The 21,703-nt window shown below is 47.0% G+C and overlaps 1 protein-coding gene across 11 annotated transcripts; it reads right to left on the minus strand.

The window, feature by feature from the left end:
• Positions 1-45: 45 nt before the first annotated feature.
• On the minus strand, positions 46-20,876 carry CTC1 (CST telomere replication complex component 1). Of its 11 annotated transcripts, none has more exons than XM_070228159.1 (23): positions 20,626-20,876; positions 17,231-17,394; positions 12,795-13,032; positions 12,433-12,644; positions 11,854-12,010; positions 8,001-8,306; positions 7,772-7,900; positions 6,958-7,190; positions 6,657-6,834; positions 6,357-6,557; positions 5,718-5,844; positions 4,985-5,099; positions 4,519-4,846; positions 4,341-4,430; positions 3,895-4,088; positions 2,752-2,840; positions 2,474-2,648; positions 2,091-2,168; positions 1,498-1,642; positions 1,344-1,408; positions 941-1,106; positions 709-835; positions 46-561 (listed from the first exon to the last, which is right to left on the minus strand). In XM_070228159.1, the coding sequence occupies exons 1-23, from the start codon at positions 20,647-20,649 to the stop codon at positions 422-424; spliced, it is 3,681 nt and encodes a 1,226-aa protein (XP_070084260.1). In that variant the 5' UTR covers positions 20,650-20,876; the 3' UTR covers positions 46-421. The 11 variants fall into 11 exon arrangements, 6 of the variants coding, with proteins under 6 accessions (XP_070084260.1, XP_001503245.2, XP_070084259.1 ...); XM_001503195.5 differs by having other exon boundaries at positions 20,529-20,779; XM_070228158.1 differs by having other exon boundaries at positions 7,772-7,930; positions 20,626-20,773.
• Positions 20,877-21,703: the final 827 nt, after the last annotated feature.

A 21,703-nucleotide genomic window follows, 5' to 3' on the forward strand; every position in this document is an offset into this window, starting at 1 on the left:
CAGGAGATCAGGGGGCCTGGGACCCTAGAGATAAGTACAAGTGAGAAACATCACCAGAGCTTTATTACAGACCAAGGGGCCTAGCACAAGCACCCCCACAAGGGGCAAGTCTTTTGTTCCTCTGGCCCCTGCCACAAAGGCAGAATCTAGATTCTCAGGACCACCTGTGAGTACAGGTGCCTTGACCCCAACCAGAGAGGGAATATCAATGGCACCATGATTTGCCTGTTTCCACAATTTCCCCAAGGCACCAGAATATGGAGAAATTATAATAGGGTAGTAGTTTGTGAATCCAGGGATCTGGGGTCCTGGTTCAATCACAGATACGGTTAGGGCTACGACAAGGGGGAAGAGCTGGAGCCCAGGCTTCAAGGTTTCCAGCAGGGCAGGGAGACCTTTCAGGTCCTTGTTGTACTTCAGGTTAGCAAGAGGAAACAAAGGCCTCCACGGAGCTGGGGTGCTCAGGCTCCTGGATAGAGAGGCATGACAGTCGGATCCTGGGATTCACACGAGTCAGGAAAGGGAGCTCCCCACACTGGAATCGCTGTAGCTGAGGAGGTTCTGAGATGGGAAGAGAGGAAAACACATGTCCTATGCGTGTGGTTTTTAGTCCCATCTGCCATTCCCCTTTCCAACTCCAAAAATCCCCTATCAATCCCTCATGTTCCTGGGTCCCATCGATCTACAGTCCTACCCCTCTATTCTCACCTAATGGGATGATCTTGGAGGGTTTCCTCTCAAGCTCAAAAGAAAGCACAATAGGGCGGAGGACAGAGGGGCTGGTACAAAGTGTCCGGAGGAAGAGGGTCAAGGGCTCATCAATCTTGGCTGAGGACTTGAAAGGGAAACTCAGGATTAATCAGAACTCAAACTCCTCAATCCTCTACCAACCCCCCAGGAATCTGGGTATCTGAGCCCCCACCTCCTAGCCACATCTCACCTCAAGGTGGGCTCCAGGCCCTGTAAATTGCAAAGCCACTCTCCCTGGTCCTTGGACAAACTCTAGGAGAGAGGTCCACTCACTAGGACACAGCCCTAGTGCTGCTGCCACTTGATGATTCCTACAGGCAACCACAGCTTCGGCAGTCCCATCCTCCACCAGGAAGCTGGGTGGGGGGTGAGGGGAGAGGAAACAAACTCTCACAGCAAACCCAGGTGGCCAGTCACCTGGATCCAATATGCCTCCCTCCCCATCTTTTCCAGTCTTTAGCTCACTTTCATTTATTCATTCAAAAATATTTATTTAGCAATTCCCACAGCCAGGAATTATGCTAACACAGGGATAGCAAAGTCATGTAATAAGGAAGTAAATGGTGCGATGGGCACCTGCCTTGTGCTCTCACCTGATACTGGCCTGGCTTATAGATGTCTGAGCGGAGCAAGTGGGGCCCTGACGAGTACACCGTCCCTGGGATGAAGAAAGTGCTTGGGAAAATCCTCAGTCCCATCACAACCCTCTGACACCCTGTACCCAGCTCAGCCTGTCCCCTCCCATACCTGGGGGCAGAGGCTGGTACAATGAGCACACACCCAGAAGAGCTGAAGGCTGAAGACAGAAACGATATGGCAAGAAGCAGTGGCCCGGAATGGGGCTTGGCCACCCTGAAGAAGTTCAGCCAGGTAGATGTGGGGCAGGGGAGCACTAAAGAGAAAGAAGGGGGTGGTAGTCAACAAATAGCCAAAGGGACTCTGAAAGCAGGGTGTGTGTCTGGAAGGACTCAGCAGGCACAGGGATGGGGACAGTAGTGCCTGCTGTGCTCTCCTGGAAGACCCACAGCCCCCATTTTGATTCTTGATCTCTGATCATCATCGATTATTTCTCAGGCTTGAACAACCAAGATGTCGTTCAAGCCAAGAAAGGTATTTATATTTTAGACTGAAAAGCCTTTAAGACCCTAGAACACTAAATCTTTCAGGTAAAATGATAGGCATTGGACGTTTTTTATTCGGAGTAGAAGAAATCCTTCTGACAACACATTTTGCTAGGATTGGAGAAGACTGTAGTTATGGGAAAAATTCCAGAGGCAGAACAAGTGTGGGATGCAGATGCAGGGCCGTGAAGTTTGGGGATCGGGGCCTGGGGCACTGACCTGATTGTGGTATCCGGGGGAAAACTCAGGACCTGCACATAAGTAGATGACCGGAAACAACAATAAACATTGTGGGATCTGCAAGTGGAGGAAGAGTGATGATGAGAAAGAAGTCACTTTGAGGCAGGAGCTGGGACCGTATCACAGGCCTGGCCACTTGCCTTGAGGGACGCGTGCTGATGCTGGCTCTATCAAAGCAGAGGGAAGAATAAGGGGAGGACTGGTCTGGAACATCTCATGAGGGTAGAGGGCATAAATGCCAGAGTAACATATAGACCGTAGCATCAAAGAGGTGTCGTTGCAGTGTAGTTAGGTAGGGGTGAGCATTTAAGAGACCCGCATCAGCAGGGAGAGGAGGCAAGGCCAGCTACATAGATCTTTACCTGGAAACCCGTTTCTCTAGCTGGTTAAAATAGACTCGGGCTCCCGGAAGAAGTCCTAGTGGGGGAGGCAAGTGTGGGTCTTCGATATATATGTCCAAGTGAGGGGGGAATTCATAGCCAGCAGTCTCCAGAGCCACGGTTAGCTTCACACACCCTCTCACTGCCCCAGTGCTCCCTACAGAAGGAAAGGGGAGGGGTCAGTAGTATCTGAGTATCTGTCAGGACCACAAGGTCCCACCACTCCATTCCATACCTTCCCCCAAAGGAGGTGTCATTACCAGGCTTCGTCCAGAGAAGGGCTGAAAGTGGCTCACACGGTGTGCGTGACAAAATCTCAGCTGAGAAAGACACCAAGGAATCGGTGAAGCTGGAGGGTCAGAGAAATACAGTGAGAAGGGAGGCATAAGAATGCAGAGAATGGAGAGAGTCAGATCCAAAGATAGAAAAAAGAGCTAAAGTATCTGCTAGAATATCATTTACAAGGTCCTGGAAAACTTTGCACTGTGTCAAATCACACGCTAAAAGTAACAGGGCTTATGGGAAAAACAGGGTTGTGGCAGACCAGTCAAAACGTATACCCCTCTGTAACCAGAGGCTTTGCCAAGTACACCAGCATTTACACTCCACTTACATTTACACCTAGAATCTCAGTCAGTCCATCATTTGCAGATTTATATGATGGGGCCCACGCCCCCTCCTTCAAATCATAGCTCCTCAAAACATTCACTTCTAATAGAGACCAGTTTCATAAAAATTACACATACAATGCAGTAGGGTTTTTGTCTGGTCTGTTTTTCTTTTACAGGGGGGAATACCTCTATGGCTTCTTCAGCCACCCCAAAAAGCTTACGTGAGGAAAGTATAGTTGTTCCTGAAGCTATAAGCCAGCCACTTCTTGCACTGAAGGCCCTTCTCTATAGATTTTCAACTTTTGTCCTTATATATTTTCTTTTTTTTTTTTTTTTTCTCCCCAAATTCCCCCCGTACATAGTTGTATATTTTAGTTGTGGGTCTTCCTAGTTGTGGCATGTGGGACGCCACCTCAGCATGGCCTGACGAGCAGTGCCATGTCTGCGCCCAAGATCCGAACTGGCAAAACCCTGGGCTGCTGAAGCAAGCGCGAGAACTTAACCACTCGGCCACAGGGCCAGCCCTTTTATGTTTCTTATATTTCCTTTTATTGCTAAGGCTTTTCCTGAATTGTGAGAAATGCTGCCCATGATCATTTCAAAACAGTAGCATGCTGGGAGAAAACTGGGGACGAAATGCAACTTCCATCTTACACTGACATTGTTCCTCTAGGTGCTAAATCATGTTAAAGAAACACACGCTGTAACAGAGAACAAATTATTCACCCACCCCAAGCATGGCGGAGGAAAAGAGAGCAGCCAAATTGGCTGGAGAAGCTGGTGGACATTTACTTGGCACTGAGTAGGTCGGTCAGCGAGGATTCAGGCAGCGCCTTGTTGATGTCCAGCACACCTGGGATGTCCTGGGAGCTTGCAAGTTCCACGGTCCACTCATCCTGAACAGTGAGGCAGGAGGCATAGCCCGCCAACTCCAGAGGACGCTGCGATATGCAGGATGAACCTCCCTCCTCAAACAACATTGGCGTCTGCCAGAAAATGGGAAGACAACTGTCTCTAAGCGTGTCCAGATCCAGAGGGAGGTTCGTAAAATACTATGACCCAATTTTGTTTTATCTCTGAAGCCTGGTGAAGGAAGTAGTCTAGACACAGACAGGCCTTCTATTTGATCCAGATCCACCCTTCTAGGAGACCTGAAAATGACCAGACACTGGAACTTCCTCTCCAGACCCCATGCCAAAAAACGTCTTTTGGGGAAGGGTATGAAGTGGGCCACTCACGGGAGGGCCAGAAGCCACGAGTCGGTACACTTGCCCTGGGTGCAAGAACTCAAACCAGCGAACTGAGGAGCCAAGGAAGATGAGGAGAACCTGTGAGGAAGGAGAGCAGGGTCCTGGGGATTCAGACAGGAGCCAGGGGCACAGGAGGTCAGATCCTAGGTCTGCAGTCCCAGTTTACCTTCTGATCTTTGTTCTCATTTCCCTTGGGCTCAAATGAGCCCCATCCAGTCCCCTCCTTCCTCTGGGTGCCCCCAAGCCAGTTCCCTGATACATGGAAACTGAGGGTGGGCTTGGGCACTTCCAGACTGGCACCCGGAGGGACAAAAAAGTTCCTCTTCATCAGTGCTTCCTTGTGGGACAACAAGAATAGCCTGCTCTGTTCCACGTGGGGACCCCCTGGGAGGGTAGGCACTGTCTTAGGAGGTGTTGAGGAGGTGGCTGAGTGAAGGAAGGGTCTGGGTACAGGCAGGATCAGGGCATCGGCCAGAAAGAACTGGACATAGACTCTGTGAGGAGAGAAAAGGAATAGGTTTCTTAGTGGTGCAGGCATTGGGTGTTGTGGGCCCCAGCATTCCAGCACCTGCATCAGGCCCTTCCCCTCCCCTCAGAGACTGCAAGCACAGCCACTACCCCACAGAGCTAACCTGGCCTGCTGCTTCTGGATGAAGCCTGCCATGCTCAGTTCCTTCCAGGAAGGGAAGGTGCTTCTGACATTCCTCTCTACAACCAACTGGAACCTCTCTACCCGCACCAGGCAGCCTAAAGGAAGAAAGTTTTCTGTTTTGGCAAGAGGAGAGAACTGTGGGACATGCAGTGAAGCAGACCACACCGCAGGTCTCGCTGCCCAACCCAGGCCTGAGCTGCTCCGCTAACACAGTGTGAAGGCCCAGACCTGACCCCCACCTTAGAGGGATGCTACCTCCAAGGGAGAAATCGTTCCGTCTGCATGTCCCACCCCTGGCCTCCTATGCTGGAAGGCTTCAATTCTACTTTGTCACAAATCTCTTAAACGCCTGTTCTTAGATCTAAGAACCTCTTAGATCTTAGATCCTCTCCAGGGTTTCCTTGTCTAAAAATCTCAATAACCCCAAATAAGACCATTACTCTTCCAAAGGAAGAATGTAGGAAATGTGAGTTGTCATCCTGTCAGGAGCTATAGAGGGAGAAATGAATGTTGGGAATTGCAGTTCTGGCTAGGGAATCCCTTGCTCCTTTTCTCTACCTGCCAACACTGGTCTCCTAAACTCCTAAAACTTGTTGATCAACACATGCCACTTCAGCATCTCTAGCAAATCCCAGCAGAAGCTTCCTCCCAAGCCCCCTGTTCTGAAACCTCTACCCCAACCACCATCTTCCCTCCACATCTGAACTCCAAACCTATGAGCTGGGGGTCAGCGAGGGGTTGTGAGTGCTTGGCCAGAAGGAGGCAGGGGAGGGAACCACTTTGGTCTCGAAGTTGCAGACAACCTTTACGAGATGAAGCCACCAGAACCCCAAGTAAAACCTGCAAGGAGATGAAGCCGACTGGTATTTACTAAACAAACACTGAGTGTCTACCATGTGTCAGGCACTGTGTTAAATGTTAGACTACAAAGTGAATAAAAAAAGACACGGTCTCTGACCTCAAAAAACTTATATTCAAGTGGGGAAGACAAATGTGGGGGAAAAAAAAACATGCATTCACAAATTTAGGAGCAGGAGAGAAAGTGTACAAACCAAGGTCAGAGGCAGGAGATCATGCAGGACCTCAGAGGACGTAATAAAGAGTTAGGGTTTTATTTTATATGCATTGGGAGAAACAAGGATTTAACGCAAGAGAATTTTGTAATCCAAGTTATACTTTATCCCACCTCTTTTTAGTTGCTGCAGGGACAATGAATTAGAGGGAGCCAAGAAGAGATGGAACAATCTAGTTAAAAGGCTAGTGCAGTCAAGATGACAAGAAATGACTATGGTAGTGGTAGCAAGGATGGCACAAAGAGAAAGTCCCCTGGTCCCTGCTGGAGCCCCACTTACCGGGGCTGGGTGGAAGGCAGAGGGCAGCAGACAGAGCCAGGACCAGGCCAGGCGCTGATTAAGCTGGCAACTGGGCAAGTGAGAAGCCTCTGGGAGGGGTAGAAGGGTCTTAGGGTCAAAGGAGGCCCAGGCCCTGCGCTGCCCTTCCTCTTTCAGGGTGGTCAGAGTAGGGAAGCAGCAGGGAGTCTGCAGTCGAGCATACTGTCAGAGAGAAGAGAAATTAGATTGTGCATCCCATGCCCTCCAGGTGTCCCCCAGTGCATTAGCTCTGCCACCCATCTTTCCCCTACACCCTCATACCCGCTGGAGTGGACAGTGATGTGGCTCTTCAAGGATCTCATTGTGTGAATTCCGACTGGGGCAGCAAGATGGAGCCAGAACATCCAAGGTAGGAGTCAAGAGTTGTAGCCCTAGGCTGGGGTTCCCAGGAGAGGAACGCTGCAGGAACTGGTGGTGTCTGAGCACATGGGGACACAGCCTGGGCCAGAAAGAAGCTGAGTCACTCCCCCAAAGACCCTGACTCTTCCACAACCCTGCTTCTCTTACAGAGGAAATGTCTTACTCCCACCGCCTCCCCAGCCCAGACCCTCATCTTCCTCACTTGCGGGCCAAGTCCTCCAGGGCCTTGGTAGCCCACAGGTAGACTGGAAGTCCTAACTGACGTTCCCATACCAGCTGCTCATACAGGGAGGCCCCCTGGGCTTGGTGGGAAGACTGAGTCTCAGGCTTCTGACGAGAAAAGCCCCGAAGGAGAACAGCACCACGGAGGCAGGGGGCTAGCACTGGCCTTCTTGTCCCTCCTCCCACAGACTGGAGGAGGTGAACATCCTGGAGCTGGGGGAAAGCAGAAAAAGTGAAAAAGCAGAGGTGAAGCCCTCAACTCAATGAGCCCAGGTAGAGTTAACTGCAGTTCTCCACTGCCTGGGTTCCAGGAGAAATACAATTTCTCCTTTACAGGTTATTTCCTTCCAGCCTCCACGTTTCACTTTCCATCACAACCCACTCCCCCTTCAGTAAGCCTTCATCTCCCGGAAGCTCCACTCAGTCTTCTGTGAGCCAGGGGGCTCCTGGCTGGTGAGGCTTTGGCTACTCACTAGGCTGTCTGAGATCATCCTGGCCCTACACCTGCCCTTCAGCTCCAGCATCTCCTCCTCCAGTTAGAAGGCCCTCCTGTGAAGGAGATGCTCTGGCTCCAACCCCTCTTCCCCGTGCCCCAGTCTCTACTCCCTTCTCATCCGAGCTCTCGTCCATATCATTCTTAACAAAAGCACCCCCTAGTCTCACACACACACTTATTATTTTTAGATTTTTGCTGAAGACATTTCTACCCTGCTGCAAAAAAAGACCAGCCCATAAAGGTAAGAGAAGCTGCTGAGAGGGCCTCTTTTTGTCACCAGTCTTGAACCCTCACATACCTCCAGACTGACTCCTGGTCGCACCACCTGCCTAAGGCCATGGAATTGCTGGTAGGCGAAGCAGAGCCCCAGCTGCCCATCCAGCTCATAGAGGCCAGCAGACTGATTGAGCACACCAGTGACCGTTCCCTGCAAAGAAGCCAAAGGTCCAGTTGATCCCTATTTCCTTCCTCTTTGGAGAGCCCCACTTGCTGCCCCTCGAGTTCTAGGATCTCTCCCTTATGCTCACCGTGTATGATAAGAGTCTGGAGTCCCGGACAAGACCTTTTTGATCCTTCTTGTCTTGGGAGTTGCTGGGCCTGGGGAGTGGCTTGGGGTCACTCTTGGAGCGGTCAGCCTCTAAGAGGGGTCCATCCAGCTCCAGCTCCAGTTCCAGCTCTCGCACACACTCTGGTTTCAGTGGCAAGAGATGGGAGGAGGGACTGGTCGTCCAAACATAGTAACGATGACCACGGATCTTGGATACTCGCAGCTCTGTCAGTACATAGGCCCTACTAGGCCAAAGGGCTCGGTGCCACACCAGCTGGGCAGGGACCTGGCTTGTGCAGAGGCAGGCAACATGGTACATGAGACACTTCCCACGATGCTGCCCCTCTGCCAGAGTCCCTTTCCATCATTCGATTTCAAAGACCTGCTCCTCATAAGCCTTTCTTTGCCTCTTCCTCTTCCCTGTTTGCCAATTAAATCTTAAGTCATCAAAATTTCAGGATCTCTCCCCTCTCATAGGAGCTGCCAAATATTTCCTAATCCCTCCCACAAGATACAAACCATCCCTAAAACTTCCTCCAAAATACATAAATATCCCATTCAGAAAATTATGCCTTTTTTTCCTCCTACCCCACCCCATACTATACAAACAACTTTCATTTATTTAATCTATATGTACTAGCTATATGTATCCATATATCCATGCATCCAATATTGGGATAGATGTTAAGGGAAATATAATAGACTGTTCTCTCTTATCCAACATATTTCAAACCACTGGGGAACACAGACACAAACCCAAGTAATAATATGGAGCCATGTATGATCAAGTGGCAAAAACAATACACATTCGATAAGGCTTCAGAGAAAGAAAGAGAAGGTCAGGACGGGTTGGAATGATCAGGAAGGCCTAGTGAAAGAAGTGAAACTTGAACAGGGTCTTGAAGGACAGCTCTGGTTTGGTGATGTGGAGAGGAGAGGGAAGGATGATTCAAGTAGGTGGCAACAACATAGACTTGTTCAGAACTCAGAATGAGCATAGCAGTGAAAACACTGGCCAGGATGGAGAAGGAATGTTATTGGGAGTTGCAGAAGACAAGACAGGAGAGCTAAGATGAGGGGAAAAAACCCAGAAATGACATGCTGACGACTTTATTTTATAGGAAAATGAGAAATATCCAAGGGGGGAAATAAAAATAAACATCTGACAACAGGGTATCATACGGACTGGAGAAGGGTGGCTGTCAAAGAAATTTAAGCACAAGGAAAAAAGTTTCCCGTGTTGTTCATAAATATAACAATCTTCTAGGGCATGTTCCTCCCACAGGCATAACAGAGCACTGCTGCCATTCTCAGCAGCTTCAAAACACACTGTGACCGAACATAATTGAGCTGCACAGTCCTCCGTGCTCAACTTCGCAGACTTCCATTTCTAGTCTAAAACCAGCTGAGTATCAGCAATGAGACGCTGCACGTGACCACTCATCAGAAGGGATTACTGAGACCCCACTTTAGCTTACTACTTGTGCAAAAAAAGTAGTTAATAATAGTTTCACTGAACAAACAAGTATATGAATGAATACTGGTGTTTCCGCTCTCCCCTGACCACCCCCTCATGCTCATCAGACTTCCTCTAACCTCTCACTAGGACCTCCCAATATCACAGCCCCTTCTTCCTTCAGACATTGAGGTCCTTCCCTTCCTCAGATCCCAAATGCTGGGATCTGAATGCCAATCCCCTGAATCCTGTCCTTTTTACCCAACTTCACCCTTCAGTCTACCAATACTGTATCACCACAGCTCTGTTTCCTCAACCCCTTTTCTAAGACAAAAACCCTACCTGAAGCAGACAGACCCAGGCCACCCCAGTACCAAACACTGATGCTGACCCTCTCCAGCTCGGCCCCTGTCACTGCTTAGCAATCTCTTATCTCCAACTATCTAGCACAGCAATTACCCGGAACCTTTCCTCCTCTTTTCAGAGCCCAATCCTTCATTTTGAAGAGATGATCTCATTCCTCTATCATAGAAGAGATTCACTGGAGTCATCTCAAGCAACAGTATGTCTCCAATGCCTCTTCAGCAGCCTATAAACATACCAAGACCACTCCTCCCCTGACCTCCCAGGCTTATTCCAAAGCCCACCTCTGCACCCACACAGTGCCTCGTGCATGTGCATGTATCTACCACAGTACTTATGATCCTTAACAGTAATAGCTGACTGACTTCTCTGGCTGAGAGCTTCCAGAGGACAATTCTCTTATTCAGTTTTGTGCCTCTGAACTGACCCAAGTGCCTAGCATACAGCACATGCTCAGTAAAGGTCAAATCTTGGTAGAGGTGATTCTCCAGTCCTGAATATCCTCCCTTCTCTTCTAGTGATTCAAATTCCATCCATCCTTCAAGACCCAGACCTAAGAAACTCCCTTGTAAGGCTCCCCTCCACATAATAAACTCTAGCTGACCTGCTACAGCAGTTACAAACTGTTTTCTATTATTCTATGTTTTATAAATAAGTACCATATAGAACCTACAATAAGATTATAAACTACCCAAAGGGCTTACCCTACTTTAGTGACCCTGCAGAAATTCAAGTGCATTTCAGAGATCTCTCCCTTGACATATAATACAAGAGTGAGCCAACCCCACTCTGTAGAGAATTTTTAATTGGTCTCTAGGAGACTTAAAACATTCTAATGGAAAGAAAATACACAAGCTCCTCTTTAACCCAGGAAGAAAAAACACGATCAGAAATTTGGGCAGCTTCTAAGCATTTTTAATTCCTTTACACTCTAATCACTGTTATTCAAGCTCATGTTTCACAAAGACACAGGAAAGAATTCTTAGAGTGCCAATAAATTTCATAGTTTCCTTTTCTTTTTTTTTGAGGAAGATTACCCCTGAGCTAACTGCTGCCAATCCTCCTCTTTTTGCCGAGGAAGGCTGGCCCTGAGCTAACATCCATGCCCATCTTTCTCTCTCTCTTTTTTTTTAAATATGTGGGACACCTACCACAGCATGGTGTGCCAAGCGGTGCCATGTCCACACCCGGGATCCAAACCAGCAAACCCCGGGCCACCAAGAAGTGGAACGTGCGAACTTAACCGCTGCGTCACCGGGCTGGCCCTAGTTTCCTTTTCTGATATGCAGTTAGAGAACCTTTCCATCCTTTAATTGTTTTGAATGCTTTTGAAACATTATTCAGATAACTGTGTAAGTCACATAACAACCAGTGTAAAAACTAATGATTTTTAAAATCATACCAGTTGATGTAAAAAGAATCAACAGTAAGTACCAAGTTTTTTAAAAAGTATATGTATTCAATGTTTCAATGGTGTTAAGATAGTTTTCTTGGTCATCCTTCTAATGGAAGGGTAAAACAAGTGATTCGGGCAGTTTTTCAAAATGCGACACAAAAAAGTCGTCTACTCAAGTAACTGTACAGCAGAAAAGTCTATTCCCCACCTCCTGTACGTAGGAAAGACGTTACCTGGAATCTTCCCTCAGCAGCACTGTTCCAGAAAACAACTCTCCCCAGCTGTCCTTTCCTATATGGTTCCAATGTGATCTTTCCTATTAAGAGTTCTAACACTGGGGCCAGCCCCGGAGCCGAGTGGTTGAGTTCACCCCCTCCGTTTTGGCGGCCCTGGGTTTCGCTGGTTCGGATCCTGGGCGTGGACATGGCACCGCTCATCAGGCCATGCTGAGGCGGCGTCCCACATGCCACAACTGGAAGAATACACAACTAAAAATACACAACTATGTACCCGGGGCTTTGGGGAGAAAAAGGAAAAAGAAAATCTTAAAAGAAAAAAAAAAAGAGTTCTAACACCCATTCCACACCTCCACACCCCCGAATTGACCCTAATCCTCACCTGTACGATGACAGACACATGGCTGCCAGCTTGGCCACCAGCTGGGGATGATCCTCCAAGAGTCAGGATGAAGTAAGCTTTCTTTTGACTTTTCACCAGAGCACTCAATCGAATGAGCTTCCCAGCCAGGTTTTTTGGTCCAACTCTGAGCTTGCTTCTAAAAAAGGTAGAAAGAGGAGAGGAAGAAGACTTTTTTTTAATTTGAAGATCTAACTAGCTATATTAAGCAATTCATGAATTAGGCAGCATCCCATCCACTAAGTAAAGAGATACTCAGAAGTCATTTTTCCCTACAAATGCCTTTCCTCACACTATAAAGAATAATCTAGCTGTGATGTAAAATTTCCGTAGCCCAAAGCCATTATTCTAAACACCCCCTTTCAACTCTTCTTGCCCTCAGATAAGGCACATTTCCCTTGAAGACTCCTGCTCTTAACATTCTGAGAGGCCCTATCGTTGCCTTGAGTTGGAACATTCCATCTATATTACTCTTGATAGCTTTCTTTCCCTCCTTTCACTGACCTGCCATCATCCTACCAGTTTCAAAGTGCTCCCTCCTCCCCCCGAGGGAAGAATTACCTGTGCCTGAGCAGGCAGGAAGCAGTTTCTGGGTAGAGAACAGGGATAGGGGTGAGAGGACCAGGACTGATGGTCAAGGGAAACACTGGCACGGGGACACCCCAGAGCTCCAAATGCCCTTCCCCTGAGGAACTCCACCTGGCAGGAGGGAGGTAACTCCAACTGGGGAACAGAAAGAGATGGCCCAACCAAGAAAGGTCCAGATCTATGAGCTAGAAAAGACCAAAGGCAAGGGTTAAAACCAGGACTCTAGCATCCAATCCACCCCTCCACCTTTGTTCCCTCAGAGGCTTGAGTGCCTTGCTCTCTAGACACCATTCTTGTTAGGAGCTGAGGCATCTGACCTCCCTCTTCCTACTCACCTCACAGCCCAGAATTCCAGTGTTATCTCTCACATAGAGGTTTCCATTCCTGCACTCTTGTTCCAAGTCCCCTGGTAGGTCTGTTAGTGTCCCTACAATTATCAGCCGTTCCCGGGGCAGGGGGACCCCACTTGGTCCAGCCTCTTGGGCCCAAGCCTGGTATGCAGTACTGCTCCAGGACAGGTGGCTGCAGCACGGGAGACGTTGGCGGGTCCTGAGGTCCTGTACTGAGGCAAAGCTGCAGAGTGAAGGGAGCAGAGGTCCTACAAAGCTGCATCCAAGCCTAGGACATTACCCTCAACCCTGACAAATCCCCCAAGATCCCAAGGAAAGGTCAATGGGGAACATGGACTAAGAGAGGAGTTTGACTGACTGATTGAAGGGGAAAAAGCTGGGGTAAGAGCCTAAGAAAATGAGGACAGAGTCTGGGTAGTACCCAGGGAAGGTAAGAAGAAAGTCTGTGCTGAATGATATCTTGAATAAGATAGTGCCACAGGGAGGACCCAGAGAAAAGAAGTAGGAATGCAGGAGCGGCCTGAGGAGATGAGCGTGTGGGGAGAACATTTTACAGATAACACTCAGCCTCCCTAACAGCATGTCAGCTCTTAGCTCCACAGAGAACTCCAATGGGGCCACTTAGGCATCTGCCCCGGCCACGTTTCCTTCCTCATCTGGAATATCACAGAACTAGAGACTGGCTGGGAAGCTGAGGCTGAGTTGGGAGCTGATATCAAGAGTTCCCAAATCTCCAGAGATATCTGAGATCAGTTATTCTTAAGCAAAGTGTTGCAACACTGCTGAGTCACTGTCAACTGTGAGGTGTATCACAGATAAAGCGGTACAAATAATAGTTAAATGATCAAAGTTGTGGTACATTCACATTTTCGTAACACCATTATTCTGCTCACTTGCATTCCCATGATTTTTTCAGTGGAAAAGAAACAGAATAAGGTAACAAAACATCACAATTTATCGTCCTTGTTGTACTCATGAACATAATCCACCTGTGAGTACTACAGACCGGGAATGCTGTTCTAGGTGGCCCACTCCCCTTCCACATCTGCTTCATCCTTTCCCAGCGACTTCGGAGCAGATAAAAGGCAAAGACAGAAACAAACATGTGTTGAGCCGCTGCCATGCACATACTATATTGGGTCTGTTCACACTCAATCTGGCATTGAATCTTCACCCAAAAACCCCGTAAACACCACCAATGAGGAAACTTAGAGAGGTTCAGATACACAGTGGCATGGGTGGCAAAGCCAGGTGTGCCTCATTCAAAAGTCCATGTTCTTTCTCTGTGTTTTTCTATTTCTCTCAAGGCCCAGGAAAAAGCAACCAGAGAGATCTGTTCCTTGACCCTAGGCACCCTAAGGACAGAAAACAGTTAGGGTAGGGGTCCCCTCTCCCAGATCCTTCAGGGTCTGGGGCAGGAAACTGAAGGTGATAACCTCAAACCCTTTGCATTTGTCATTGCTCTCCACCTTTCAAGGCTTACTTACCACAGTGCCTGGCACACGGTAGGCACTCAATGAAGAAGAATGGGAAAATGGATGAATAAACTATTTCTATTAAATAATATGTATTTTATCCTCATCCATCATGCTTTATTTCACTTCTACATATTATGCCATCTATGTTATATTTATCTTGAAGAATAAAAAGAAATTTTACTTTTTTATTTTTATTTATTTTTATTTTTTTGAGGAAGATTAGCCCTGAGCTAACATCTGCCACCAATCCTCCTCTTTTTGCTGAGGAAGACTGGCCCTGAGTTAACATCGTGCCCATCTTCCTCTACTTTCTATGTGGGACGCCTGCCACAGAATGGCTTGACAAGTGATGCACAGGTCTGCACCAGGGATCCAAACTGGCAAATCCTGGGTTGCCGAAGCAAAACGTGCAGACTTAACTGCTGTGCCACCAGGCTAGCCCCACAAGAAACTTTAAAAAGGTTCCAAGTTTCCTAAAAATTGCTGACTTACAACTTTTCAATTATTCTAGTAATACCAGAATTTTGAGAGATTTGGATCTTCCTTTCTTTAATTAGATTGTGATCACTGAGGCCACTAGGCACACTCTCAGCTCATTGGTGGGAGATGCTAACCCCATTGCAGTAGAGGTTCAAGGAAGTCACTACTCCTTTGACTACCACTATTCCACAGGTAACTCTCCTGTCCTAGGGCTTTTCCCACGTTAGCAGGACAATTTACAAATGAGATTTCATTCTAAGTTTAAATGAACAATCTATTTAACCTCTAGAGTTATGGCCATGGACAAGAATTGTAGAAAAAGAAAGGCAAAACAGGGGCTGGCCCGGTGGTACAGCAGTTAAGTTCACATATTCCAATTCTTGGCAGCCTGGGGTTCACCGGTTCGGATCCCGGGTGTGGACATGGCACCACGTGGCAAAAGCCATGCTGTGGTAGGCATCCCACATGTAAAGTAGAGGAAGATGGGCATGGATGTTAGCTCAGGGCCAACCTTCCTCAGCAAAAAGAGGGGGATTGGCAGCAGTTAGCTCAGGGCTAATCTTCCTCAAACAAACTAACAAAAAAAAAAGAAAGGCAAAACAGAGTCTAATGGTGTAAAATGAGAAGAGTTACATAAGAGGAAAAGGAAAAAGCCTCCACGTAAGAGTGTCCTCAGAAATTACTTTGGAATTAAAATAAAATATCATTTAATGCCTACCAAATAGGCAAAAAAAAAAAAATTTTTACCAAGGTAAAAGCAGACATGGAAAAGGTTCAGGATACAGATGTGTGCTGTATGCGTGTCAATCGGTGCAACTCCATTGGAGAGCAATGTGAAACGGCTAGTGAGGCTGAGACCCGACGAGCCTACACTTCCCTTCGGGACAGTGGTTACTTCTGGAGAAGGGGAGGGAGGAACTGGATCAGGGTAGAGCACTCAGGAGACTTCACTAAATCTGTAATGTTTTGCTTCCCGTAAAAAAGAACTGAAGCAAATATGGCAAAACATTAAGGTTTTTAAAAGTCGAGCAGCAAGTAGCTAGCGAAACACTATGTTAACAAACACACTATTGAGTTCAGCTGACTGTCCTTCACAGGCAAGACTTTCTCAGCGAAGGAGGCAGTGTACTGATTCACATTTCGGATGACCAACATCTTTAGTTACCATTGGTTTAGAACAAAGTCCATGAGTGAAAAAAACTACACAGAATTTTGAAAATGATGTTTTGGATAACACAGAGTACAATTAAGCTGTCTTTTCACTAAAGATCTGTTGTTGTTACTGACTGAAACAGATTGCCAGGCTGAGTGAAGTGTTTCCCAAACTGCCATAAGCAGACTAAGGGAGTGCCAGGGAAAAAGTATCCTGTGCTCAAGTAAGTTTGGGAAATGACAAATTATACAAAGCTAAACAGATTTCTACGTTTTTATATTTTTCAAAGGCTAAGTAAACAATGATATGCATACTCACATAATAACACAGAGCAGTTATGGTATGATTTATATAGTCTAAAGGTATGCAAAACTCTACTGTATATTGCTTAGGGGTAGGTGCATGTGCAGTAAAAATTTGAAGATATTCATAGGAATAATACTCCTCATTCAACACAGTGGTTACTTCTATGAAGAGGTAATAGGTTTCTTTTTGTAGGACTTTTCAGAGCCTTTAATGGGTTAATGAACCTCATGACTCTGCTAAAGAAGGTTATCATATCCAATCTCTCTCAAACTTATTTGGCCATGGAACCCTTTCCTTGTACTTTATTAACATTGCCTAGGACAATTTGGGAAATGATGCTGTAGATAAAACAAAAACAAAAACAAACCACCTTCAGAAGATCTTAAATTTATGTTTTTTTTTAGAGATTGGCACCTGAGCTAACAACTGTTGCCAATCTTCTTTATTTTTTTCTTTATTTCTTCTCCCCAAAGCCCCCCAGTACATAGTCGTATATTCCAGCTGTGAGTGCCTCTGGTTGTGCTATGTGGGACGACACCCCAGCAGGGCCTGACGAGTGGTGCCACGTCCACACCCGGCATCCAAACCGGCGAAACCCCGGTCCGCTGAAGCAGAACGTGCGCACTAACCCCTCGGCCACAGGGCCGGCCCCTCACATCTTCTTAAGCATAACTATCTGCACTTGGTAAAAGCATAGGCCTCTGTATCCTAGTTTCCTAATCGACAAAATGAAATATCAGCCTCTGTATTTTCTTTTCTTTCTATCTTCTCCTCTTCCTCTCTTTGCTTCTAAATTTGACTTACGCCAATTTAGGAGAATTACAGGAAAAGGTAGGCAGCTTGATGGAGAATGGGAAAGTGTGGCAGAAGGGGTCGTGTTTAGAACACCTTTTCCTCCCCTCAGCAAGTTTCCCCTCCCTCTTCTCATTTCCCCTTTTATTAACTATAGGTTCTTCCTCTTCAACCCCAAGTTTACCTCCCCCCTGAACTCTCCGTCTCCTTACCTGTAGCTGAGGGGCAGCGTAAAACCCTGGCTCGTTCCCTGGGACAACCAGATAGTCTTCACACAGTCAATTACCAAGTGAGTCAACTGGACATCAGGCCCCTTGCCAGGTGGACACAGGGTCTCTTGGATGAAGGCCTGGGCAGCCTCAAGCCAGGCTTGCTCCTGAGGAAAGTGAATCTAGTTAAACATCTTCCTGATCATCCTGCCCACCAGGGAAATTTGGGGAAGGATAGACAGAAAAAAAAATCAAGAGGGTATGTATGTGGAGATGAAAAGTGAAGGAGTTTAGAACTTAAAGAAACTTTTGGGGCTGGCCCCGGTGGCATAGGGGTTAAGTTCACATGCTCTGCTTTGGTGGCCCAGGGTTTGCAGGTTCGGATCCCAAGCATGAAACTACACATCGCTCATCAAGCCATGCTGTGGTGGCATCCCATACACAAAGTAGAGGAAGACTGGCACAGACGTTAGCTCAGCGCCAACCTTCTTCACACAAAAAAAACCACCTTTCAGAAACTTTAGAAGTCTTAGTCCAGCCACACAATCAACTTAGACAACTGGTCATCCAGCTTTGGTCTTGCCTTTCTCTAACCTGTACCAATCCTTAAGCACTCACCTGGAATACATAGTCACACATTGCTAATGACAGGATAGTTCTGAAAAATGCATTGTTAGGCATTTTCGTCACTGTGCAAACATCATAGAGTGTACATACACAAACTTGGACAGTATAGCCTACTACACACCTAGGCTCTACGGTACTAATCTCATGGGACCATTGTTGTATACGTGGTCCATCACTGACTGAAACGCATGACTGTATTCCTCTGTGAACCCGTCTCTGACTATCCTGCTTTGACTATCCCAGGTAGAATGCTGCTCCTTCCCTGGAGCTCCCACAGCTCCCTGCACATACCTCTATTAAGAGTAATGATTACCACATATAGTGACTTCCCATTTATATGGGGTATGGGTCCAAAGCCAGCAAGTTGAAGAACAAGATTAGTCAAAATCACCCTTGAAAAAAATCCTTTAAATTGCTTTTAAGAATAAGACATAGTACTGTATAGTAACATGCACGTGAAAATGTAAATGTGCTTAATAATGGACAGTACATATAAAGGATATAGGCACAATATAATTTTTAATCATTCCCTTTTTTTAAGTCAAGTGTATACATTTCAGTTCCCATAAGCTAAATACATATATGACACAATCTAATTGGATTTGTTTCCCGTTCCGTCTTTTCAGCTAAGATGTGGGCTGCCTAAGGAGGACAGGAACCATCTCTATATACTTGCCACAGATTCTGGACACAGAGTTGCCTCTCTATGTAGATAACTCTAGGAAAGGGACCAGCTTGGCCTACTTCCGGTGTAAGGCAGCTTTATTTTAAAATTCCAACAGAGTTTGACAATACTTAGGGGTAGGACCTTTATCCTTCTGATCCCCAGTGATAATTCTAAACCATTACAGCTCTATCCCTCTTCCTCCACTGCTCCTCTATTAGCCTACTACTCAATCCTCCACATTCAGTTAATCTTCAGCAGAGTGAAAACAGGCTGATAAACCAGTCTTCAGGTCCAGATGACTTCAGTGTCCTGGTAGAAAGCCCTACCACTGACCTCCACCTTCGCCCCACCTCAGCCAAACAAACTCATTCATGGTCAAAGTTGTCAAAACTGGACCAGGTCATCATTCAGAACTGCCCACCAACATAATCAAAGCCCAGACTCCCACGCTTTTTGTCTTCCTCTCTCAGTCTTCCTTCTTTAGCTCCTATTCCTCTGAGAGCCTGTCCATTGCTTGGCACATTGAATACTGCTGTTTCTTACAGTGGAACCACTACTTCAAAATCACCAAAGTTTTATTAAAAATGCAGGTGAGGGGTTGGCCCAGCATCGTAGTGGTTAAGTTCACACACTCCACTTCACCGGCCCAAGGTTCCAGGGTTCAGATGCCAGGTACAGATCTACACACTGCTCATCAACCCATGTTGTGGCGGCCTCCTACATACAAAATAGAGGAATACGGGCACAGAAGTTAGCTCAGGGACAATCTTCCTCAAGCAAAAAAAAAAAAAAAAAATGCAGGTGATTTTTAGGTGAGCTCATCTACTGAATCAGAATTCTGGGGCAGGGCCAGAGTCTGTAATTTAAATAAGCTCCCCAAATTAATACGGATGTAGGCTGAAGTTTGAGAACACTATACACTTTCCTCTCGATAACCTCATCCACTGGACAGCTTTAATAGCTATCAGCAGATGCTGATTGTTCCTAAAGCTCTACTTTACCTGAGATCTCTCTCCTGACCTCTAGTTATATCCATCATTCTACCAGTTTCTCCACCTGGCCAACCAACAGGCACTACGCCCGTCCAGCACTGAACTTTTCACAAAACCCACCCCTCTTCCAAGTTCACTAACTTAGCAAATAGCATTCTCAAACAAATAGTTCTACCCAGAAATGTGGATGTCCTCTTTAACTTTAACTCCTTCCTTTCCCTGCAGAAGAACCCAAGTTCTTTAGATTGTATCTCCTTCATACTTTTTTTTACTCTGTCTTCACCTCTGGAACCTGAACACTGCTGCCATGGTAGGGCATCATCTCTCACTACATTTCAGCCACAGCCTTCTAACTGGTACTCTCTAGTCCACTCTCTACACTGCTACCTCAGGAAACGAAAACTCAAATCTCATCCAATCACTCTTCTGCTGCAAACTCTTCAATAACTCCCAATTAGTCTCAGGTTAAAGTCGCTGCTAAGTTAAGACTTACAAGACCGTCAGCTCTGACCCCTCCACCCCCACCCAAGTGAACTGACGGAGTTTTTCAAAGACACCTGCTCTATCTCGCCTTCGAACATGTTCTCGCCTACGCCTTTAACCTTTTTCAGCGCGTTTTTTGCCTTGCTAACTCCTACACGCACTTCGGGTCTCAGAAGCTGTTCCCGATTATCAGTTACCCCTTTCCCCAATAGCTGCGTCAGGGGTCTCCCCCAGGACCCCACAGCCCTACAGTTCGCCATTAGTCTGCTCCTGGCTTCCCGCTGGGCCTGAAGCCTAGAGAGAGGACGGAGACGTGTTTACGGCTCACAGCAGGCGCCGCAGAAATGAAGGAATAAATATATTCGCAGAACCAGTGAGACCGGTAGGACGAACAGCCTCACAGACCCCCCTCGCCCAGGCGCGGCCAGCGAAGTCAGGGAGGCAAAGAGGCAAGGTGCAGGCAACAGGAGAAGAGAGAAAAATCCGCGACAGACAAGAAAAAAACGGACGTGGGAGGGAGAACAGCACTCACACAGCTAGGAGCCTGCGCACTACTCGCCGCCATGGTGCGCCCCAGGTTCCGCTCCAGCGAGCCGCGGGAACCGCGCGAACCGCGACGGAGGGCTCACCGGAGGGACGCTCGCTGACGTCATCGGTGGGCGCGTCTCCGGCTCCTCCCACCCGGCATGCTTAGCACCTCTGTGCTCCACTGCGGCCTCTGCCCCTCTTTCCGGAGCCGCTGTCTCTCTTCCGCAGTGACATCCTGTCTGACTTGCGTGCGACAGAGTGAGGGAGCTCAGGAGTTCATCCCAGCCAGCCTGGTTGTTAACTCCCTAAGCATCTTTCGATCTCTCTGATCTTGCTAAGCAGAGAGTAGTGTTTCCTCCTTAGTGCACCCGGAGTACATCATTCATACTTGTGTTATGGCCTTAACTCATTGCTGTAATTGTTGAACTGTTTCCCCGACTTGACTCTGAGTACCCGGAAGCCATACCCTATTTTTATTCTATTTATCTTTGCATTCCGGTATCTAGAACTGTGCTTCTTGCTAAATAAGAACTTGATAAATATTTGTGGGTCAACTAGTGAAGCCTCTGCTCTCCCTAATTCAGTCAACCAGCCAATCATTCCACAGCTTAGTAAGATGAGAAGAGAACAGAGTTCATGCAGCTATGTGCCAGGCTATGCACTGTTCTGGCTCTGGGGATGTGGCAGCAAACAAACCAGATACAAATCCCTGCTCTCATAGAGTTTACCTTCTAGGAGGAGGAAACTGACAGTAAAAAAAAAAAAAAGGTAAAATGTGTAGAACGTTAGGAAAAGGTGCTATGGAAAGAGAAATAGGGAATGCAGAGGGTAGTGTGTCCCTTTTATACAGAGAAGACCTTACTGAAAAGGTGACTTTATAGTAAAAAATTGAAAGAGATGAAGGACTCAAATGATGGAGATCAAAGAAAAAGAATGGGTAGAGAAACAACAAGCACAAAGGCCCTGTGGTGGAAAGAAATGCAACGAAGTCAGTGAGGCTGGAGAGAAGGAGAAAAGATTAAAAAAGTAAAGTGAAAGAGGGGCATTTAAAGCCATTGTACACTTATAGCAGCTTCAAATTGTTTTTGAAGCAAGATAGAATAAACATTGATTATAATGACAAACACATGGCAAGCAACAGGATATTGGAGTATATGAGGAAGCCATTTGGTGTAAAAC

The sequence above is a fragment of the Equus caballus genome, chromosome 11, assembly GCF_041296265.1.
Source record: "Equus caballus isolate H_3958 breed thoroughbred chromosome 11, TB-T2T, whole genome shotgun sequence".
NCBI lineage: Eukaryota > Metazoa > Chordata > Mammalia > Perissodactyla > Equidae > Equus > Equus caballus.